Source organism: Myotis yumanensis, unplaced genomic scaffold (genome assembly GCF_028538775.1).
Source record: "Myotis yumanensis isolate MYYU_CA2020_CCGP unplaced genomic scaffold, mMyoYum1.0.hap1 SCAF_1, whole genome shotgun sequence".
In the NCBI taxonomy this organism is placed as follows: Eukaryota; Metazoa; Chordata; class Mammalia; order Chiroptera; family Vespertilionidae; genus Myotis; species Myotis yumanensis.
In genome coordinates this window covers 173,857,244-173,876,427 of record NW_027223752.1, presented here as the reverse complement: position 1 = coordinate 173,876,427, position 19,184 = coordinate 173,857,244, and the positions used below count along the sequence as shown (strand labels likewise).

Sequence of the window (19,184 nt, the reverse complement as noted above, 5' to 3'; positions counted from 1 at the left end):
CCGGTACCAAGAGCTGCGGACAGGAGTTTAGGCGGGCGCTCCTGCCGCCAGCTCCTCCCGGGGAAGGGGGGGGGGGGGCGGCCGGTGCGCAGGGGACCTGCCAAGGGGAGGGCAGGGAAAGAGGGAGGAGAAGAGGCGAAGGCGGGGTGGGGTCAGCCCGGGCTTTGGGGTGAGAGGGCAGGAAGCCGGCCTCCCTAAAAGTGGGTACCCGCGCGCGCACCCACTCCAGCCCGAACCTTTGCTTCCGAGGCTAGCCCGCTGTGATAGCCGCCATCTGCACCTTATACCCTATATGCTTTGCAGAGGGAGGCAAGGTAAGTGCAGAGATAACGTGGTTGTAAGCATTTTGTCCCATGTTGCTATTTCTATTTCAGGTGTGCGGGGTGGGGGAAGAAGAAAATGCAGAGAGGTGTTCTTTTCCTTCACCACTCCAGCCTTGTTTTCACTGCAGGCTCTCGCCCAGGGCGCAAACAGGCGAACCTACCCTGGTTGTGCCCTCTGTCACAGCTGTGCCCTTCTGAAAGGTAATGTGACCCGCAGGCAGCTTGGCGACCCCTCTTCCCTGACTCTGAAGCCATCACTTGCATCCAGTTCTCCAGTTCACGTGATGCTGAGCCAAGTTTCAAGGGACAGAAGATACCTTCCTTCAACATCTAAAGGTTTTCTTAAAATTTTTATTTAATTGTTGACACTATTATAGATGTCCCCAATCCCTCCGCTTTACCCACCTCTACCCAGCCCCCGCCCCCCTCCCTCTGCCCATCACCACACTGTTGTCTGTGTCCATGGGCTATGCAGATATGTTCTTTGGCTAATCTCTTCACCTTCTTCCATCCAGTCCTCCTGTCTCCTTCTCCCCCCGCAGCTGTTCCATACTTCCATGCCTCTGGTTCTGTTTTGTTCCTCAGTTTCTCCAGAGCTGTGAGATTTTATATCTTTCTCCCATTCTCGTACCCCTCCACCCCGAGGAATCTCACTGGCACATTGAGGAGGAAAAGGGCAGTTTGGTGTTGAGGAACGGGAGCACAGTGGGGGTCTATTCTTCACTGTAATGGAGAAAGTTAGAACCCAACTCTCTTGAGTTTTAAGCCGCGTGGTGGCAGTGGGGCTCGTGTAACACCGGTCTGCACCAATAAACACATAAAATGAGGCCCACATAAATATATCGAATAGGGCCCTTAAATTTCAGAGGAGGAAGAAGGCAGTCCTGTTTGTTTGCATGCTAACTGGGAAAGAAAAAATAGAGAGCTCTTCGTGAACGTGTGCCATTTTCTACAGGCCTTCAACTGGAAGAGATGGAGATGAAGGAGAATTCCCCAGGGAAAGGGAAAATAATTGTCATTGTTAAGTCACTGGGGCAATGAACTAGATATTTATATGCAGTTGAAGAGCACAGAGATAAAACCAGAGATTGCAAAGTCCATGCATTTTATTTGGTCCCGTTTCTTTGGGAAGGGGGCTTTAGGAGGAACTGCAGGTTGGTTGCTAATTAATGGGTCCAAGAATTGGTGTATTGGGTCAAAGCTTGCATTTTTTAAATGAAATAAAATAAAAAATACCATTATACATAATAAGAGTATGTTCTATCTTTCATAAATAGGTATGTACTGGGACAGCCATGTAATATGTATTTTCTTACTGTTCCTTACGGTAAAAACTTGAAAGCCATGGATGTAGTACAGGCTGCTGCCCAGGGCCACCCAACTAGTTAGCGTTTGAGAGGGAACACAGGTTCCTTCCCAGCGATCCTGTGCTCTGTCAGCAATTCCATGCTGAATTGTAGAGAACAAAGAGGAGGTGGAGGAGGAGAAGGAGGAGGAAGAGAAAAGTGACCACTTTTGAGCCCTTTGTTCATTCTTTCAACAAATGTGCTTGCCCAGCTCCTAGGCCTCAGGTCTGATGCTGAGATCTGGGAATTCAGGCTTATTAGGCCTCTCACAGTCATGGTCACTAAGCCCCTTAGCTTTGGGCCTCCAGATATTCCTGCTTCCCCCAGGGTAAATGAGACCCGTTATTTCTTTCTCAACTCCAGCTAAGGCTGAAGTGTTCTCTCCTGATCAGTGACTGCTATTTTTCTCCACCATTTCACACATTGAGTTCAACTTTTAATTGCACTGGAAATGCTGCTGAGACAATATTGTCGAAATGATGCTTTTGGCCCAAGCAAACACAGTGTGTTTTATGTGCTACCTGGTAGCATCATCAAGAGCAAGAAGGGCCCGGCAGGCATGGCTTCGTGGTTGAGCATTGACCTATGAACCAGGAGGTTACTGTTCAATTCCTGGTGAGGGCACATGCGTGCAGGCTCAATCCCCAGTGTGGGGGGTTGCAGGAGGCAGCCGATTGGTGATTCTCTCTCATCATTGATGTTCCTATCTCTCTCTCCCTCTCCCTTCCTCTCTAAAATCAATTTTATATATATATATATATATATATATATATATATAATTTTTTTTTTTTTTAAGAGCAGGAAGGGGATGAAAAATACTAATTGAATTTTCATTATGTGTCAGGGATGGGTCTGAGACCTTTCCCATGTGTTACTCATTTAGTATAATTTATGCAGCAGTTTGTATCCCCGAGCCAGTCCTGCTTTGGTCTGTGTCAGCACTGCCCAGGGGCTGGCTGCAGTAGAATTCAGTTTAATTAAATACCTTCCTCCCAGCAGTGCCCTCTCTCCCACTCATCCCGCCTTTTAATTCAGGAGACCCTCGAGTCCACCTTGCCTGCCTTTGCCTTCACCACTGCCATCCTCAGAATCCGCTCCAGGCCCAACTCTCTGCTTTCCTCTCCTGTTGCTGACCCTGATCTTTCAACCCCTGTTCCCAACTCCAAATTCAAGCCAGTTCCTAGGGAAATGCATCTGTGCCCTCAGATGTCGACACTGACTTCACAGAGAGGGCCAACTCGTGATCAGAATCAAATGTCTAACATTCCTACCATTTTCTAACACGGTGTCCACCCGTTTTGAATCACTGGCGTATATTAAGTGAATGTCATTCTCCCAACAGAATAAAAATGAGTAGATGTTACTTACCACACAAATTCTCAAACCTTTTCTTCTTTTCTTGACCTTCTACATTTTCCTTACCAAGTGGCAAGAGAACTACTAAAAGCTAAGGGTCTAAAATATGGTAGGGTTTTCCTCAATAGATTAGGGAGTAAAGATAAATTCATAGATCAAAACATGCATGAAAAGTAATATAAACAGCCCTAAGAAGACTTCTGTGAGCTGCTAAAAAAGAAGTCCTGATTCCTTAGCTTGCACACACACATACATACATACCACCACTAACCAGTTTACTCTTCTGTCATAGCATTTAAGAGATTAAGAAAAAAACCTCATAAACACAGACAGTAGTATGGTGATTACTAGAGGGAAAAAAGGTGGGATGAGGTAGAAGAAGGTAAAGGGGGGATAAAAGGTGATGGAAGGAGACTTGACTTGGGGTGGTGAACACACAATATAATATACAGACAATGTATTATAGATCTGTACACCTGAAACCTATATAATTTTATTAACCAATGTCACCCAATAAATTCAATTTTAAAAAATCAGCCCTCTCTCTCTGAGGAGCCAAAACTTGAGGCCCCTGGGAGCAGCGCTAAAATACTGAAGTATTTTTTTCTATTAACGAAATCCTGAGAGGACACATTTGGGGCTAGTCGGGCTACAAGTCACGTGGTCCCCAGTGGAAGCTCCAGCATCCAGGCAGGAGCAGCCATGTTCAGACTTCTTAGAATTTCCAGGAAACCGTTGGGAATCCGTTGGGAAACCGTTGGCTACGGTAGAGATAGGTGCTCACCCAGTAGCTACTAGCCTTTCCTTCATGGAAATGAGTCTAAACACATCTGAGCTTGGCCCAGGTATGGAGCCCGAGCCCACAGAGAAGCAACAACCAGAGTCCCTGCCGAAGCCATCGGGGCCTGGACCAGACTTGGATGAAGGGGCAGATCTGCAGGCAGTACCACTCCCGGCTGAGAAGGCAGAGCTGCTCTTGGAACAGAAACCTGAGCTGGACTGGGCTTCGGGGCAGCATGCAGAGCCAACAGGAGCTATGGAGTTGCAGGAGTCAAGTTCGGTGGGGTGGGATTCACCTCTACGACGGTCCTCAACCGAAGTGTCTCAGAAGCACCGCTGCCACACCAACTGCCTGGAGGCTCCGCTCTCCCGGGCCTTCCGATGGTTGGGGTGGGAGGTGGGCTCACACCCCTGGGTCTTCCTGCTGGTGCCCATTCTGCTGACAACTACTCTGACCACTGGCTTCATTTACCTGCCCAAGGATGAAGAAGAGGACCTCGAGGAGCAGTACACCCCCGTCAGGAGCCCGGCCAAGGGAGAACGGCGCTTTGTGCAGGGACATTTCACCACTAATGACTCTTTTCACTTCTCCATCTTCAGGATGAGCTCTGAGGTCCAATTCGCTTCCATTCTAGTGGTGTCAAACTCTGACACCGTGCTGAAACAAGAAATCTTGTCAGAAGTTAGCAGATTAGACAGTGCGGTGCAGGCTCTGAATGCGACTCAGGAAGATGGAACCCCGATCCTCTTCAGTCAGGTGTGTGCCAAGAACCAGGGCATCTGTGTGCCCTCCAACCCCCTCCTATTCGCCTGGCAGGTGAATAAGAAGCTTGACCTGAAAAGCATCACCTTCCCCATCTACATCCAAAACAGCCAGCCTGTCTCCCTGGCGGGCACCCTTGGTGGAACCATCTTAGGCAAGCAGATGGGAACAAACTATTTACTCCTGCAGGCCAAAGCCATGCGGCTGCAATATTACCTAAGAACCCAAGAAAAAGAGAATAATGAGCATAGCAAGAGGTGGCTCATACATTTCCTGGACGAATTTAGCAATATTGAAGAGAGTTTGGCCTTGAAGATGATCCAGGTACGTGGCAGCTGGGGTTGATAGGGAGGCCAGGAGAAAGTGGGAGGGATAAGACGACTTGTTCCAAGGACCATAGATCCATAGATAGCAATAGCACTCCCTGAGTGATGGAGTCCTTGATTTGAAGCTGAGCGTGTGCTACTGTATTTGGCACTTAATCCAACTTTCTTTAACACCCAGAAGGATGCCACAAATCTTAGATCCTTGTTAACATTTGGGTGGAAAACACAAATCCTACATCCTCAAGGTAGGTCTGTTCAGTACAGACACTGATCTTCAGGCTTAGTTTTGGGGATTGGTTTTCCAGCCAAATTACGTGGGAATTCTTACCTTTAGTTAGTCTTTGCTGTTTCCAGGAGCACCCTAAAATTTGTTTGAAGTTCACTGGAATAAAAAGCAACAAACAAAAAAAACTTCAAGCAAATGTTCCATAGTGTTACTGAAAAAGGTAACTAGCTCAGCATTTTTTTTTTCAAGTAAATTATATCATAGTGCCAGAAACATGGTAACTGTTCAATAATTCTTGTGCCAGCAAACCTACTAATACTTCTGAATAGCCGGGTGAAAGTGAGACACCCACTGGAAAAAGCCTTTGAATACCAGGCCTTTCTGAAATGATATTTATGCAATTAAAATAGTGAAATATAACAACCTAATAAAAATTTAGAAAAAGCCACAATTTCTTTAGTTATTAATAATGTCACAGTTTTATGTAAAATTTAGATTTTGTATTTTTTGGAAATTGTAAACTTTAGATTTTTGTAAGAAAATTTGGAGAACATGCTGGAGATTTAGGGAAAGAAGCAAGCTATATTCTTTATTCCAAAATGATAATTCATGTATTTTGATCTTTTAAAGAATTTAAACATTTTATTTACCAATAAGCTAGAGTGCTTCAATAGTGTTTGTATCTCATTTGCAAATATTGTAATTAAGAGTTATTCATCCGAGTACATTTTTGTGGCAGGTGGTCACTTGCTAGACAACTGGAATTTGACGCAGTTGCTAAGCTGGTGCCCTCTTTGTTTTATGTGGCATACCTTCTAATCACATTATTTTCAATCGCATCATGCCCAGGTAAAATATTTTTATTTGTTGTCTTGTTTTTTATGCATGCTATGAAGTTGGCTGACTCTATCATTTAAAGAAAAAATACAAAGCAAACAACGATATTTACGAACTTCTTCCTCTCCACTGGCTCAGATGAACTAATTATTTTTATCTTTATTGTTGAGAGTATTACAGATACACCCCTCTTTTCTTTTCCCCTTACTCCCCTCCATCCAGTTCCCACCCTGCACCTGCACCAGACCTTCACCACCCTATTGTCTGTATTCGTGGGCAATGAAAACATTCATGTAAGTTCTTTGGTTAATCTCTTCCCGCCACCAATCTCCTACCCCATTCCCTCTGAGATTCATCAGTCTGTTCCATGTTTCCAAGCCTGTGGTTCTATTTTATTCATCAGTTTATTGTGATCATTATATTCCACATATAAGCGAGATCATGTGATATTTGTCTTTCTCTGACTGGCTTATTTTGCTTCAGCCAACCTCATAGCATGCTATAAAAAAAATGAAATGAAAGTATTTTACCTGTAGCATGATGCAATTGAAAATAATATGATTAGAAAATATGCCAAATAAAACAAAGGGATCACTGTTGTAGAAGTTGTCTCAAATTCCAGTTGTCTAAAACGTGATGTAAAGTAGACCACCTGCCACAAAAATGTGCTCAAATAACTTTTAATTCTTACTTTAAGCTAATCTTTGCTGTTTCCAGGAGCCCCCTAAAATTTGTTTGAAGTTCACTGGAATAAAAAGCAACAAACAAAAAAACTTCAAACAAATGTTCCATAGTGTTACTGAAAAAAGATAACTAGCTCAGCATTTTTTTTTCAAGTAAATTATATTATAGTGCCAGAAACATGGTAACTGTTCAGTAATTCTTGGGCTAGGAAACCAACTAATATTTCTGAATAGCCTGGTGAAAGTGAGTCACCCACTGGAAAAAGCCTTTGAATACCAGGCCTTTCTGAAAGGATATTTATGCAATTAAAATAGTAAAATATAACAACCTACTAAAATTTTAGAAAAAGCCACATGTCCTTTAATTATTAATAACTAGAGGCCCGATGCACGAAATTTGTGCACCAGGAGAGGGAGGTCCCTCAGCCCAGCCTGCACCCTCTCACAGTCCGGGACCCCTTGCTTCTTACTGCCCACCTGCAGCGGAGGTGGAAGAGGCTCCCGCCACTGCCCCTGTGCTCACCAGCCGTGAGCCCAGCTTCTGGCTGAGCGGCACCCCTGTGGGAGCGCACTGACCACTAGGGGGCAGCTCCTCCTTTGAGTGTCTGCCTCCTGGTGGTCAGTGCACATCATAGCGACCTGTTGTTCCTCTGTTTGGTCGATTTGCATATTAGGGTTTTATGTAGGATTTCACAGTTTTATGTAAAATTTAGATTTTGTATTTTCAGACATTTTAAACTTTGGATTTTTGTAAGAAACTTCAGAGAGCATGTCAGAGATTTGGGGGGGAAAGCAAATCCATATTCTTTATTCTAAAATGATAATTCATGTATTTTGATCTTTTAATGAATTTGAACATTTTTTTCACCAATAGGCTAGAGTGTTTTTTTAAATATATTTTATTGATTTTTTACAGAGAGGAAGGGAGAGGGATAGAGAGTTAAAAACATCAATGAGAGAGAAGCATCGATCAGCTGCCTCCTGCACACTCCCCACTGGGGATGTGCCCGCAACCAAGGTACATGCCCTTGACCAGAATCGAACCTGGGACCCTTGAGTCCACAGGCCAATGCTCTATCCACTGAGCCAAACTGGTTAAGGCATAGAGTGTTTTAATAGTGTTTGTAACTCATTCACAAATATTATAACTAAGAGTTATTCATCTGAGTACATTTTTGTGGCAGGTGGTCTACTTTACATCACTTTCTAGACAACTGGAATTTGAGGCAACTTCTAAGACGGTGATCCCTTTGTTTTATGTGGCATACTTTCTAATCATATTATTTTCAATCGCATCATGCTACAGGTAAAATATTTTATTTGTTTTTGTAAGCTATTTTTTTAAATTTATTGAGGTAAAACATATATATAGATAATATAAAATGTCATTTTAACCATTTTGAGTTTAAAATTCAGTTGTATTAATGACATTCACACTGCTGTGCAATCGGTACAACTCTCTGTTCCCAAATATTTTCCATCACTCCAAACAGAAGTGCTGTAATATTAAGCAATAACACCCCAGTGCCTCCTCCCAGCCCTGGTAAACCTTCAATCTACTTTGTCTCTGTGAATTTGCCTATTCTACAGATTTCATATAAGTGAGATCATATAAAAGTTGTCCTTTTGTGACTGGTTTACCTCACTTAGCATAATGTTTTCAGTGTTCATCCATAGTGTAGCATGTATCAGAACTCATTTATTTTTGTTGCTTAATAATATTCCATTATATGTATACACCACATTTTATTTAGCCACTTGTCTTTTGATGGGCACTTGGGAATATTTCTCCCTTTTGGCTATTATGAATAATGCTGCAATGAACATTAGTATACAAATATCCATTTGAACCCCAGTTTTCAATTCTTTTTCATTATATACCTAGAAGTAGCATTGGTGGTGTGTGATAATTCCAGGTTAAGTTCTTGAGAACTGCTAAAGTGTTTTCCACAGAAAACACCTTTTTATATCCCACCAGCAACATCTCTACTTCCTCACCAACCTTGTCATTTTCTGTTTTATGGATTATAGCCATTCAAGTAGATACAAAATATCATCTTATTGTGGTTTTGAGTCACAATTCCCTAATTACTAATGATAAGTATCTTTTGATGTGTTTATTGGCCATTTGTATATCTTCCTTGGAGAAATGTCAATTCAAAGCCTATACTCATTTTTTAATGGGGTCATTTGTCCTTCTGTTGTTGAGTCCTGTTATTGATGAATACTTTATATATTTTAGATATTAAACCCTTAACAGAAAGATATATGATTCTGCCACTCTGTGAATTATCTCTTCACTTTCTTGATACTGTCCTCTAATGCCCAAAAGTTTTTAATTTTTATGAAGTTCAATTTATCTATTTTTTCTTTTGCTACTGTGCTTTTGGTGCTATATCTAAGAATCCATTAGCAAGTCCAAGGTAATGCACATTTATCCTATGTTTTCTTCTAAGAGTTTATGGTTTTAGCTCTTATATTTAAGTTGTTGATCAATTTTAAATTATTTTTGCATATGGTGTGAAGTAAGGGTTCAACTCCTTTCTTGTATTTGTAGAAGAGCCATTTGATGAAGAAAAAATCAATTAGCTATATATACATGGGTTTATTTGTGCACTCTAAATTTTATTGCATTGGTCTATATGTCTTTCCATATGCCAATACCACACAATTTTGATTTTTTGTGAGCTTTGTTAAAAGTTTTTAAATCTGGAAATTTCAGTCCTCCAACCTTCTTCTTTTTCAAGATTATTTTGGATATCCAAGGCCCATTAAAATTTCATATAAAATTTGAGGGCTGACTTTTCCATTTATGAATAGAAAAAAAGGCCATTGGAATTTTAATAGAGATTATGTTGTATCTGTAATTGCTTTAGATGAGATTGACATTTTAACAATATTAAATCTACCTCCCCATGAACTAAGGAAATATTTTCATTGATTTGGGTCTTCTTTAGTTTCTTTCACCAATGTTTTATAGTTTTCAGTGTGCAAGCCTTTTACCTCCTGGGTCAAATTTATTCCTAAGTATTATTCTATTTTTAAAAAATATATTTTTATTGATTTAAGAGAGGAAGGGAGAAGGAGAGAGAAATGGAAACATTAATGATGAGAGCGAATCATTGATTGGCTGCCTCCTGCACACCCACCACTGGGGATCAAGACCTTAACCAGGCATGTGCCCTTAATCAGAATCAAACCTGGGACTCTTCAGTCCTCAGGTCAACACTCTATCCACTGAGCCAAACCAGCTAGACCCTAAGTATTATTTTAGGCACTACTTAGATGGAACTGCTTTTGTAATTGGCTTTTGGGATTGTTTATTGCACATGGATAACAACAGAATTGATTTTTGTGTGTTGATTTTGTATCCTGTAGCTTTGCTGAATTTGTTTACTCTAGCATTTTTTTATGGATTCTTTGGAATTTTCACATATAGAATTGTGTAATCTGGGGGAAAAGTTAGTTACTCTTTTTCGTTTTCAATTTGGATTCCTTTTATTTCTATTTTTTGTCTAATTGCTGGCTAACACCACAATGTTGAATATCATTGGTGACAATGGGTATCCTTGTTTCTGGTCTTAGAGGGAAAGCATTCAGTTTTTCACAATTTAGTATGATGTTAGTTATACAAGAAGTCCTCTCTATTCCTTGGTTTTGGGTGTTGGATTTTGTCAAATGCCTTTTCTACATCTATTGAGATGATCATATGGTTTTTATTTTTTGTTGTATTAGTGTGGTGTATTACATTGATTTTCTTATGTTGACTACTCTTGCATTCCTGGGATAAATCCCACTTGGTCTATAAGGTGTATAACCCTTTTAATATGCTATTGAATTGGCCTTGCTAGAATTGTGTTGAGGTCTTTTTTGTCTATATTCATAAAGATATTGCAATGTAGTTTTCTTGTGATATCTTTGGATTAAACGTTCCAATCAAAATACATATGGTAGCTAAATGTATAAGAAAACATATGCTGTGTATCAGAGACTCACTTCAAATTGAAAGACATACACAGATTGAAAGTAAAAGAGTGGGAAAAGATATTTCAAGAAAATAGAAACAAAATAAAAAAAGCTTAGGTAGCAATACTTATATCAGACAAAATAGACTTTAAAACAAAGACTATAAAAAGAAACAAAGAACCCAGCAATTCCATTTCTGGGTCCTCAAAACACTAAATCAAAAAGCACATGCATCCATATGTTCATTGAAGCATTATTTACAATAGCCAAAATATGGAAGCAACCTAAGGGCCTATCAATAGATGAATGTATAAAGAACAAGTGGTGCATCTAAACAATGGAATATGACCCAACCATCTATATATATATATATATATATATATATATATATATATATATATATATATAAAAGCCTAATATGCTAAGTGTCCAACCATTCAACCGTTCGACCAGTTGCTGTAACACGCACTGACCACCAAGAGGAAGACACTCTGACTGGTAGGTTAGCTTGCTGCTGGGGTCTGGCCGATCGGGACTGGGCAAGACAGGCTGGACACACCCTGGAGTTCACCCACAGTCCCTCCCCAGCCCTAATCGTGCACTGGTGGAGTCCCTCGGCCTGGCCTGCATCCTCTCACAATCCAGGACCCCTGGGGGATGTCAGAGAACTGGTTTTGGCCTGATCCCCACAGGCCAGGCTGAGGGACCCCACTGGTGCATGAATTCGTGCCCTCTAGTAAAAAATAATGAAATCTTGACATCTGTAACAACGCGTATGAACATAGAAGATATTGCGCTGAGTGAAATAAGTCATACAGAGAAAGAAAAGACAAATGCCATATGATTTCACTTACATGTAGAATCTAAAAAACAAAATAAACGAACAAGCAGAGCAGAATCAGACTCATAGATACAGAACATTTTGATGATTGACAGATGGGTGGGAGGTGAAGGGGGTGGGTGAAATAGGTGAATGAATTAAGAAGTATAAATTTATAGTTACAGTCTAGTCATGGGGATGTTAAATACAGTATAGGGAATATAGTCAATAACATTGTAATAAGTATGTATGGTGTGAGATGAGTTCTAGATTTAATGGGTGATCACTTTGTAAGTTATATAAATGTCTAATCATTTGGGTTCTACACCTAAAATGAATATATTGTATGTCAAATATATTTTAAAATTTTTTTAAATATAATGAAAAATAAAATACAGCCATGTTGTAGAATGTTTTTTAATATAAGAAATTTCAGCTATTTTAATGTGGTATTGCCAGAAGAAGGTCTTTAATCATGTTCTTGCTGTTTTGGAATCAGTGGCTCTATTTCTATAGATCAGTGGTTCTCAACCTTCCTAATGCCGCGACCCTTTAATACAGTTCCTCATGTTGTGGTGACCCCCAATTTCATTGTTACAAATTGACCATAATTAAAGCATAGTGATTAATCGCAAAAACAACATGTAATTATATATGTGTTTTCCGATGGTCTTAGGCGACCCCTGTGAAAGGGTCGTTTGATCCCCAAAGGGGTCGTGACACACAGGTTGAGAACCACTGCTATAGATGACATTTCTAGTTTTCAAACGTAAGTTCTCTCTTCTACTAAAGATATCTAGAGGCAGGTATCAGTCATTTGTTTTGAAGCAGTTAACAACCAAGTAAAATATAAAACCAGAGATTGTTGTCAATATATTAAAATATGCTGTTGTGGTGGTTGGAGAGGTAAAGTATTGAATCCATACTTTAAAATGCTGTGTACATCTCCCCATTTATGTTTGTCCAACAACAAAAAAAACAGACATTGGTTGTGTGATTCAAAAAAAATTTTTTTTGCATTTACTAGCAACTTTTCTACAGCCCACTTCACCAATAGATGACAATCATGAAAATGTTTTAGAAGGAGGCTTTGCATAATCTTTGTTAACCACAATATATATTGACCTAGCTTTGAAATGCAGGAGCTATTTAAGACCTGATACAGGTGAGGCTTGCCCTCCACTTCTATTGTATTCCATCCACATCCCTTGAAAAACAGAGTGAAATGAACCACCTGCAGTGTTTTGGTGTAACTTTAAGGTTCTAAGATGCCAGCCAGTAGATGAGTGCTTATCTAACTATATAAGAATCACGCAGGGACCCTGGTCAGGTAGCTCAGTTGGTTAAGCATTGTCCCAGTACGCCAAAGTCGCAGGTTCCATCCCTAGTCTGGGCACATACAAAATCTACCAATGACTGCATAATAAGTAGGTAGAATAACAAATCCATCTCTCTCTCTCTCTCTCTCTCTCTCTCTCTCTCTCTCTCTCTCTTTTTCTCTTGCCCTCCCTCCCTCCTTCCCTCTCTCCTGCTACAATCAATAAATAAAAATCACCCAGGGAAGTTTGATAAAAGTAAAGATTTCCAACTTTTCTGCTTCCTCTTTTTTCCCCTTGCATAGTGCCAGGAACTTAAATGTCTCCAGCAGACAGGTTTAGGAATTATTGCCCAAGAGGTTTCTAAATTCATGTCTAAGTCAAGACTGTTATGAATTGATGTCATTTTAGTACCATCACAAATTCCATGATTTTTTCCCTCCAAATTTACAGGTGTGACTGTGTACGAAACAAAATTTTTGTTGCAGTTTTTGGAGTGATTTCTACTGCCTTCGCAGTGTTGAGCGGCTTTGGCCTGATGTTGTTCATTGGGGTGCCATTTGTGACCATAATTAAAAATGCACCATTTCTTGTTCTAGGTGAGTAAAACAAAATGTGAGACTACACACTGAGTATTTGGGGCTATAGGATGCCTAAGAAAGGAGCTTATTTTATATTAAGCAAAATAATTATGTTTAAATTGCTCTACAGATCCAAAATAAGGTAACAGAAACAAGAAAATAACATTGAATTATGTATTTTTAGAGTTGAAAAAAGCAAGCACCCCAAATGGAAGTACAAGGAACATGAACAGGCTGTACACACACATACACACCAAAAATTGAAAATATAAGAAAAAAATATTTGATTTCTCCATTAATCAAGGGATTCAAATTGAACCAAGAGTGAGATACCTCGTTTTCTTATTAGATTAATAAAAATTACTAAGATTGACGTTTTGGGTAAAATTGTGTACAAATGAGCACGCATATTTTGCTGGGGGAAATTTTAAATTGGGACACACTTTCTTTTAGTGCAACTTTGCAACAAATAAAAAATACTTAAAAATTTAAAGGGGGCCCTGCCAGTGTGGCTCAGTTGAGCATCAACCTGTGAACCAGGAGGTCATGGTTCAATTCCCAGTCAGGGCACATGCCTGGGTTGCAGGCTCCATCCCCAGTAGGGGGCATGTAGGAGGCAGCTGATCAATGATTCTCTCTCATCATTGATATTTCTATGTCTTTCTCCTTCTCTCTTGCTCTCTGAAATCAATAAAAATATATTTTAATAAATATTTTAGAAGAAATACCTTTGATCTATCAATTACACTGCTAGTAATTTGTCCTATTAATTGAACAATTGCTCGAAAAGTAGAACATGTTCATTTTGGTGTGATTTAGAATAGGAAAATATTGAAAACAACCTAATCCCATCTTGATATGGGTTAGGGTTAGGGTTAGGGTTAGGGTTAGGGTTAGGGCTAGGGTTAGGGCTAGGGCTAGATGGGATTGGTCAATTCAAATATAGCATATTAAAATTTTGAAATTATTTTCAGTCTTTAAAAAGAAGTAGACACATTAAATGAAAAATGAAATATTTCATTTAATGAAATATTAAATGAAAAAATACTGGTTATGAAATGAAATTTTGAAATAGAGTGGTACATTTGTATAGAGCAAATTCTGAATGGATAAACATCAAAATGTTAGCAGGAATTATCACAAGGATGGAATTACAGTCGCTTAAATTTTTTGGTTGTATTTCTCTGTAATTTCAGAATTTATTTTAGAGTAAGCATGAGAAAACAAAGGTATTTATATTTTGGAAAACAAGCAACTTGAAAGAAATGATATTTGATTTCCTGGGGGAGATAGTGGATTTGCTATACACAGGAATTCAGCTTATTTATTCTAGCTCTTCAGTGCATACCTTCTTCCTATAGACGCACATTTAATCTCTCAATCTTCCCCACAGCCATAAATAAGTAAAGTGTGTATAACTGACTTAATATAAACCATTTTTTTGTATAGTCTGTGTGTACATAGGAGTGTTTGTATGTGAGTGTGTTTGTGATTGCAGCAACTCAAAAACTGTATATGGACAATTTCTTAACAGTGTCCTATAAATAATAAAATTAGTTTGTTGGTTTTTGTCTTTTATTTTTTTTTATTGATTTCAGAGAGGAAGGGAGAATGAGATAGAAACATCAATAATGAGAGAAAATCATTGATTGGCTGCCTCCTGCACACTCCCCATGGGGGATCAGGCCTGCAACCCAGGCAAGTGCCCTGACCGGGAATCAAACTGTGACCTCCTGTTTCAGAGGTCGACGCTCAACCACTGAGCCATGGTGGCTGGGCAAAAACCAGATTTTAGATACCTAATAAATATCAATGAGTTCATTCTTGGTTATTTTAATGTAGGTACTTCTACCTCGATTATACCCATAGAACATCTGAATTAGAGGCAGACTTGCAATCTCCATTGCAATCCATGCAATCCATAGAGATGATCCCCCAAAATTTAAATTAAGATCAGCATTTTACTTCCAAGAACTGACTGTATGATTGCTCTAGTAAAAAGCGTGAGGAAGTAAAATGTATCTGCAGCATGCTCATGCTTTCTTTCTAATCCCCTTTCTTCTTTATAGTCCTCCTTTCCCAGTCTTTAATGACAATTTCAAAGTCTCCTTTATTTCAAACCAATCATGAAATGTCAGTGTAGAAAAGAACTAACCACCTAGTAGGCGTTAATATGTAAAGGATCCTTGATATTTATTTTGGGACATAATTCTGATATCAAGAGTACTTTCATTTTAATGAGAGAAGACCTTAAACTGGGCAAGTGAAGTTTGAATGATAGCATTCTGTCTTATCAAAAACAGACCAGCAGGAAAACTGTGTGTGTGTGTGTGTGTGTGTGTGTGTGTGTGTGTGTGTCTCTATAAACTATGTGGTGCCTCTCAAATGATACCACATTGATAGCTAGATGCTTACTGTAGAATAAGTAAATCCAACTTATATTTTAAGCAACAGAATGATTGCTCATTGTGTTTGTGCATTAGTTTGAAACGACTTATGAGAGAAAATGGTTTCTCAAGTAATCTATCAAAATCAAAGATTCATTGCTAACCCTGCTTCCACTAACAAACAGTCAACCAGGTTTCCTGACTCATCATTGAAACTCCTTAAATGAAGATTAGGAGTAGAATATATTGTGCTATGTCCAAAGAATAGGAGTATGTACAAAGCACAGAGTTATTACAGAAGAAGGAGTGATGAATTCTGTTGTGGATTCAGAGGCAATGAGAGAAAGTAGCATCAAAGCACAGATTGGGCAAAGTAAATAAGACCTGAAAGAAATGGAAAAATAAGATGGTTTGAATTGATCTATTTGAATTTTTAAAATAAGTTTTCATTGACTTCAGAGAGAGAGGAAAGGAGAAGGCGGGGCGGGGGGGGGAGAGAGAGAGAGAGAGAGAGAGAGAGAGAGAGAGAGAGAGATGTGAGAGCACAACATTGATCCATCACCTCCTGCACACCTCCTACTGGGGATCAGCCTGTAATCTAGGCATGTGCCCTGACAGGGAATCGAACCAGTGACCTGTAGGTGCACGGGATTACACTCAACCAACTAAGCCACATGGGCCAGGGTGATCTGTTTAATTTTTTAATAGAAATTAATATTTATGACGATTGTTTCTTTTATTAACAGGTGTTGGGGTCGATGACATGTTTATTATGATTTCCGGCTGGCAGAAGACCAAACTCGTGAATAGCATAAGACATCGTTTGTCCAGGACCTATTCAAAAGTGGCAGTGTCCATTACAATCACCACTGTCACTAACATCCTGGCCTTCTATACGGGAATTATGACCTCCTTCAGATCTATACAGTACTTTTGCATCTATACAGGAACAACCCTGTTCTTTTGTTATTTGTATACCATCACCTGTTTTGGAGCAGTTTTGGCCCTGGATGGTAAAAGAGAAGTAGCCTGTCTACGTTGGTTAAAAAAGCCAGATATGGCTGACAAGAAATGTTCCTCATTAAAAAGATGCTGCTGTCTCCCATTTGATTCTCTCCCAGATGAACTGGAAACTGATATCCATCCAATGAATTTGTTCTTTAGAGACTATTTTGGTCCTTTTCTCACAAGCAATAAGACCAAGTTTTTTGTAGTGCTTCTGTACATATCGTACCTCATAAGTAGTATATATGGATGTTTCCAAGTGCAGGAAGGTTTAGACCTTCGAAATTTGGCAAGTGACGATTCCTACATTACACCATATTTTGATGTAGAGGAAGGTCATTTTCCACGTTACGGTCCCAAGGTTATGGTTATTGTTACTGAAACTCTTGACTACTGGGATAAAGATGCTAGGCAAAAATTGGAAAAATGTCTGGCAGATTTTGAAAACAATGGCTATGTAGATAAAGCTCTTACAGAGTTTTGGTTACGAGAATATGTGCAATATATGAAAGATAAAAAGCAAGATATAAATGATAAGAATACTTTTATGAAGAGTATTTCCAGTTTTTTTGTGGATTTTCCACATTTTAAGTATGATGTTAATATTTCATCATCACATGAAATCATTTCTTCCCGTGCCTTCATTCAGTCCATCGATATTTCTACTTCAACCAAGAAGAAGAAGATGTTAATCCAGTTCCGAGACTTGGCCAAAAATTGTGAAATTCCCCTAATGGTATATAACCCAGCATTCATATATTTTGATCAGTATACTGCAATAATAGAAAACACTATTCGAAATGTCATTGTGGCATCAGCAGCTATGTTTGTTGTTTCCTTATTGTTAATTCCTCACCCACTGTGCTCCTTGTGGGTAACTTTTGCTATTGGTTCTGTTATTGTAGGAGTAACGGGTTTCATGGCATTCTGGAAGGTCAATCTTGATTCCATATCCATGATTAATCTTGTCATTTGTATAGGCTTTTCTTTTGATTTCTCTGCACACATTTCCTATGCATTTGTTTCCAGTTCTCAGCCCTCAGTAAATCTAAGAACAATTGAGGCATTGTATATGCTAGGCTACCCTGTGTTACAAAGTGCAATTTCAACAATAATAGGGGTGTCTGTCTTATCTGCAGCCAAAGCATACATCTTCAGGACATTTTTTAAGATTATGTTTCTTGTTATGGTATTTGGGGCTGCTCATGGTCTAATTTTCATTCCAGTATTCTTAACCTTTATTTGAAGGTTTGTTTGAATATCCACTAGCAAATTAAAGACCAATTATAGAATTCCTGATTGCCCCAACTCAATCTGATAAAAATGCACTAGTAACAAAAGTCAACAAACTAAAAACAAAGACACATTTCCTTGAATTGAAAATCCCATTTAAAAATGTTATTTAAAATATCCTGAGAAAAATTCATTAGTCTTTCATTAAAATATCTTTACTAAATTAGAAATTGTTGTCATCTTTATTATAATCTATGCACAATGAAGTATAAAGTATAAATTTCCAGGGTTTTTTTTTTCCCATTTATTCATCATTACAAGTTCATGCTTGGAATTCAAGTGTTTTATATATTGTATCATAAGTGGAATTTTTTTTTAATCCTCACCCGAGGATATTTTTTCCATTGACTTTTAGAGAGAGTGAAAGGGGGGAGGGGGAGAGACAGAGAGAGAGAAATACTGATGTGAAAGAGACATATGGATTGGTTGCCTCCCACATGTGCCCTGACTAGGACCAGGGATTGAGCCTGCAACCTAGGTATGTGCCCTTGACTGGAATGGAACCCGGGACCCCTCAGTCCACAGGCTGACATTCTATCCACTGAGCCAAACCGGCTGGGGCAATACTATTTTTATTGTACTTCCTATATGTATCATTATGTAAAAGTTTAATTTACTTATTCTCCAAGTCTGGGGCTATTCTATGTGTTTTCTTAATGGTATTATAATGAACTGAAGTTTTTAAAGTTTTGAAATCCAATTTATCTTATTTTATGTTTTTGATTAGTGTTTTCAGTGTCCTCTCTAAGAAATGTTTGTTTATTCCAAGATTAGAAAATATTCATCTGTCTGGCGTAGGTAAAGGTGGTGCTCCACCTCCTCCCACAACCACATCAAAATTACAACTACACTATACAACAACCATCATTCAGAATCTCCTGAAATCAAGCTGAATGGAAGTCCTACAACTATGCAATTAAAGAAGAAGCCACATCAAAACTGGTAGGTGGGGCGGAGACGCGGACGGGCTGGTCCCACTCCCACACATGGTAGGTAATAACCTTGAGGGATATCTTGGCTGTGAAGGTCCCCGCTGAGGGTAAAGACACCCCCCCCCCCCCCCCCAGCTCAGGGTTTCAGTACAGGGTTTCAGTGCCAAGAACAGAAGTCCCATAACTTGTGGCTGTAAAAACCAGCATGGATTGAAGCTGAGGGAAGCTGAGACTGCTGGGATCC

At 39.3% G+C, this 19,184-nt stretch overlaps 1 protein-coding gene across 1 annotated transcript; it reads left to right on the top strand.

Annotated features, from left to right (window-relative positions):
* Positions 1-1,943: 1,943 nt before the first annotated feature.
* Positions 1,944-18,126, top strand: LOC139022405 (patched domain-containing protein 3). The gene is made up of 5 exons (XM_070433580.1): positions 1,944-1,997; positions 3,651-4,892; positions 7,825-7,946; positions 13,196-13,341; positions 16,457-18,126. The coding sequence occupies exons 1-5, from the start codon at positions 1,944-1,946 to the stop codon at positions 17,959-17,961; spliced, it is 3,069 nt and encodes a 1,022-aa protein (XP_070289681.1). The 3' UTR covers positions 17,962-18,126.
* The last annotated feature ends 1,058 nt before the right edge of the window (positions 18,127-19,184 follow it).

Coding starts and splice junctions, on each gene's coding strand:
- LOC139022405 (XM_070433580.1), top strand. CDS start 1,944: ATGGTCACTAAGCCCCTTAGCTTTGGGCCTCCAGATATTCCTGCTTCC. Junction 1,998..3,650: donor ATATTCCTGCTTCCCCCAGG/GTAAATGAGACC, acceptor CGAAATCCTGAG/AGGACACATTTGGGGCTAGT. Junction 4,893..7,824: donor TGGCCTTGAAGATGATCCAG/GTACGTGGCAGC, acceptor TTTTTGTGGCAG/GTGGTCTACTTTACATCACT.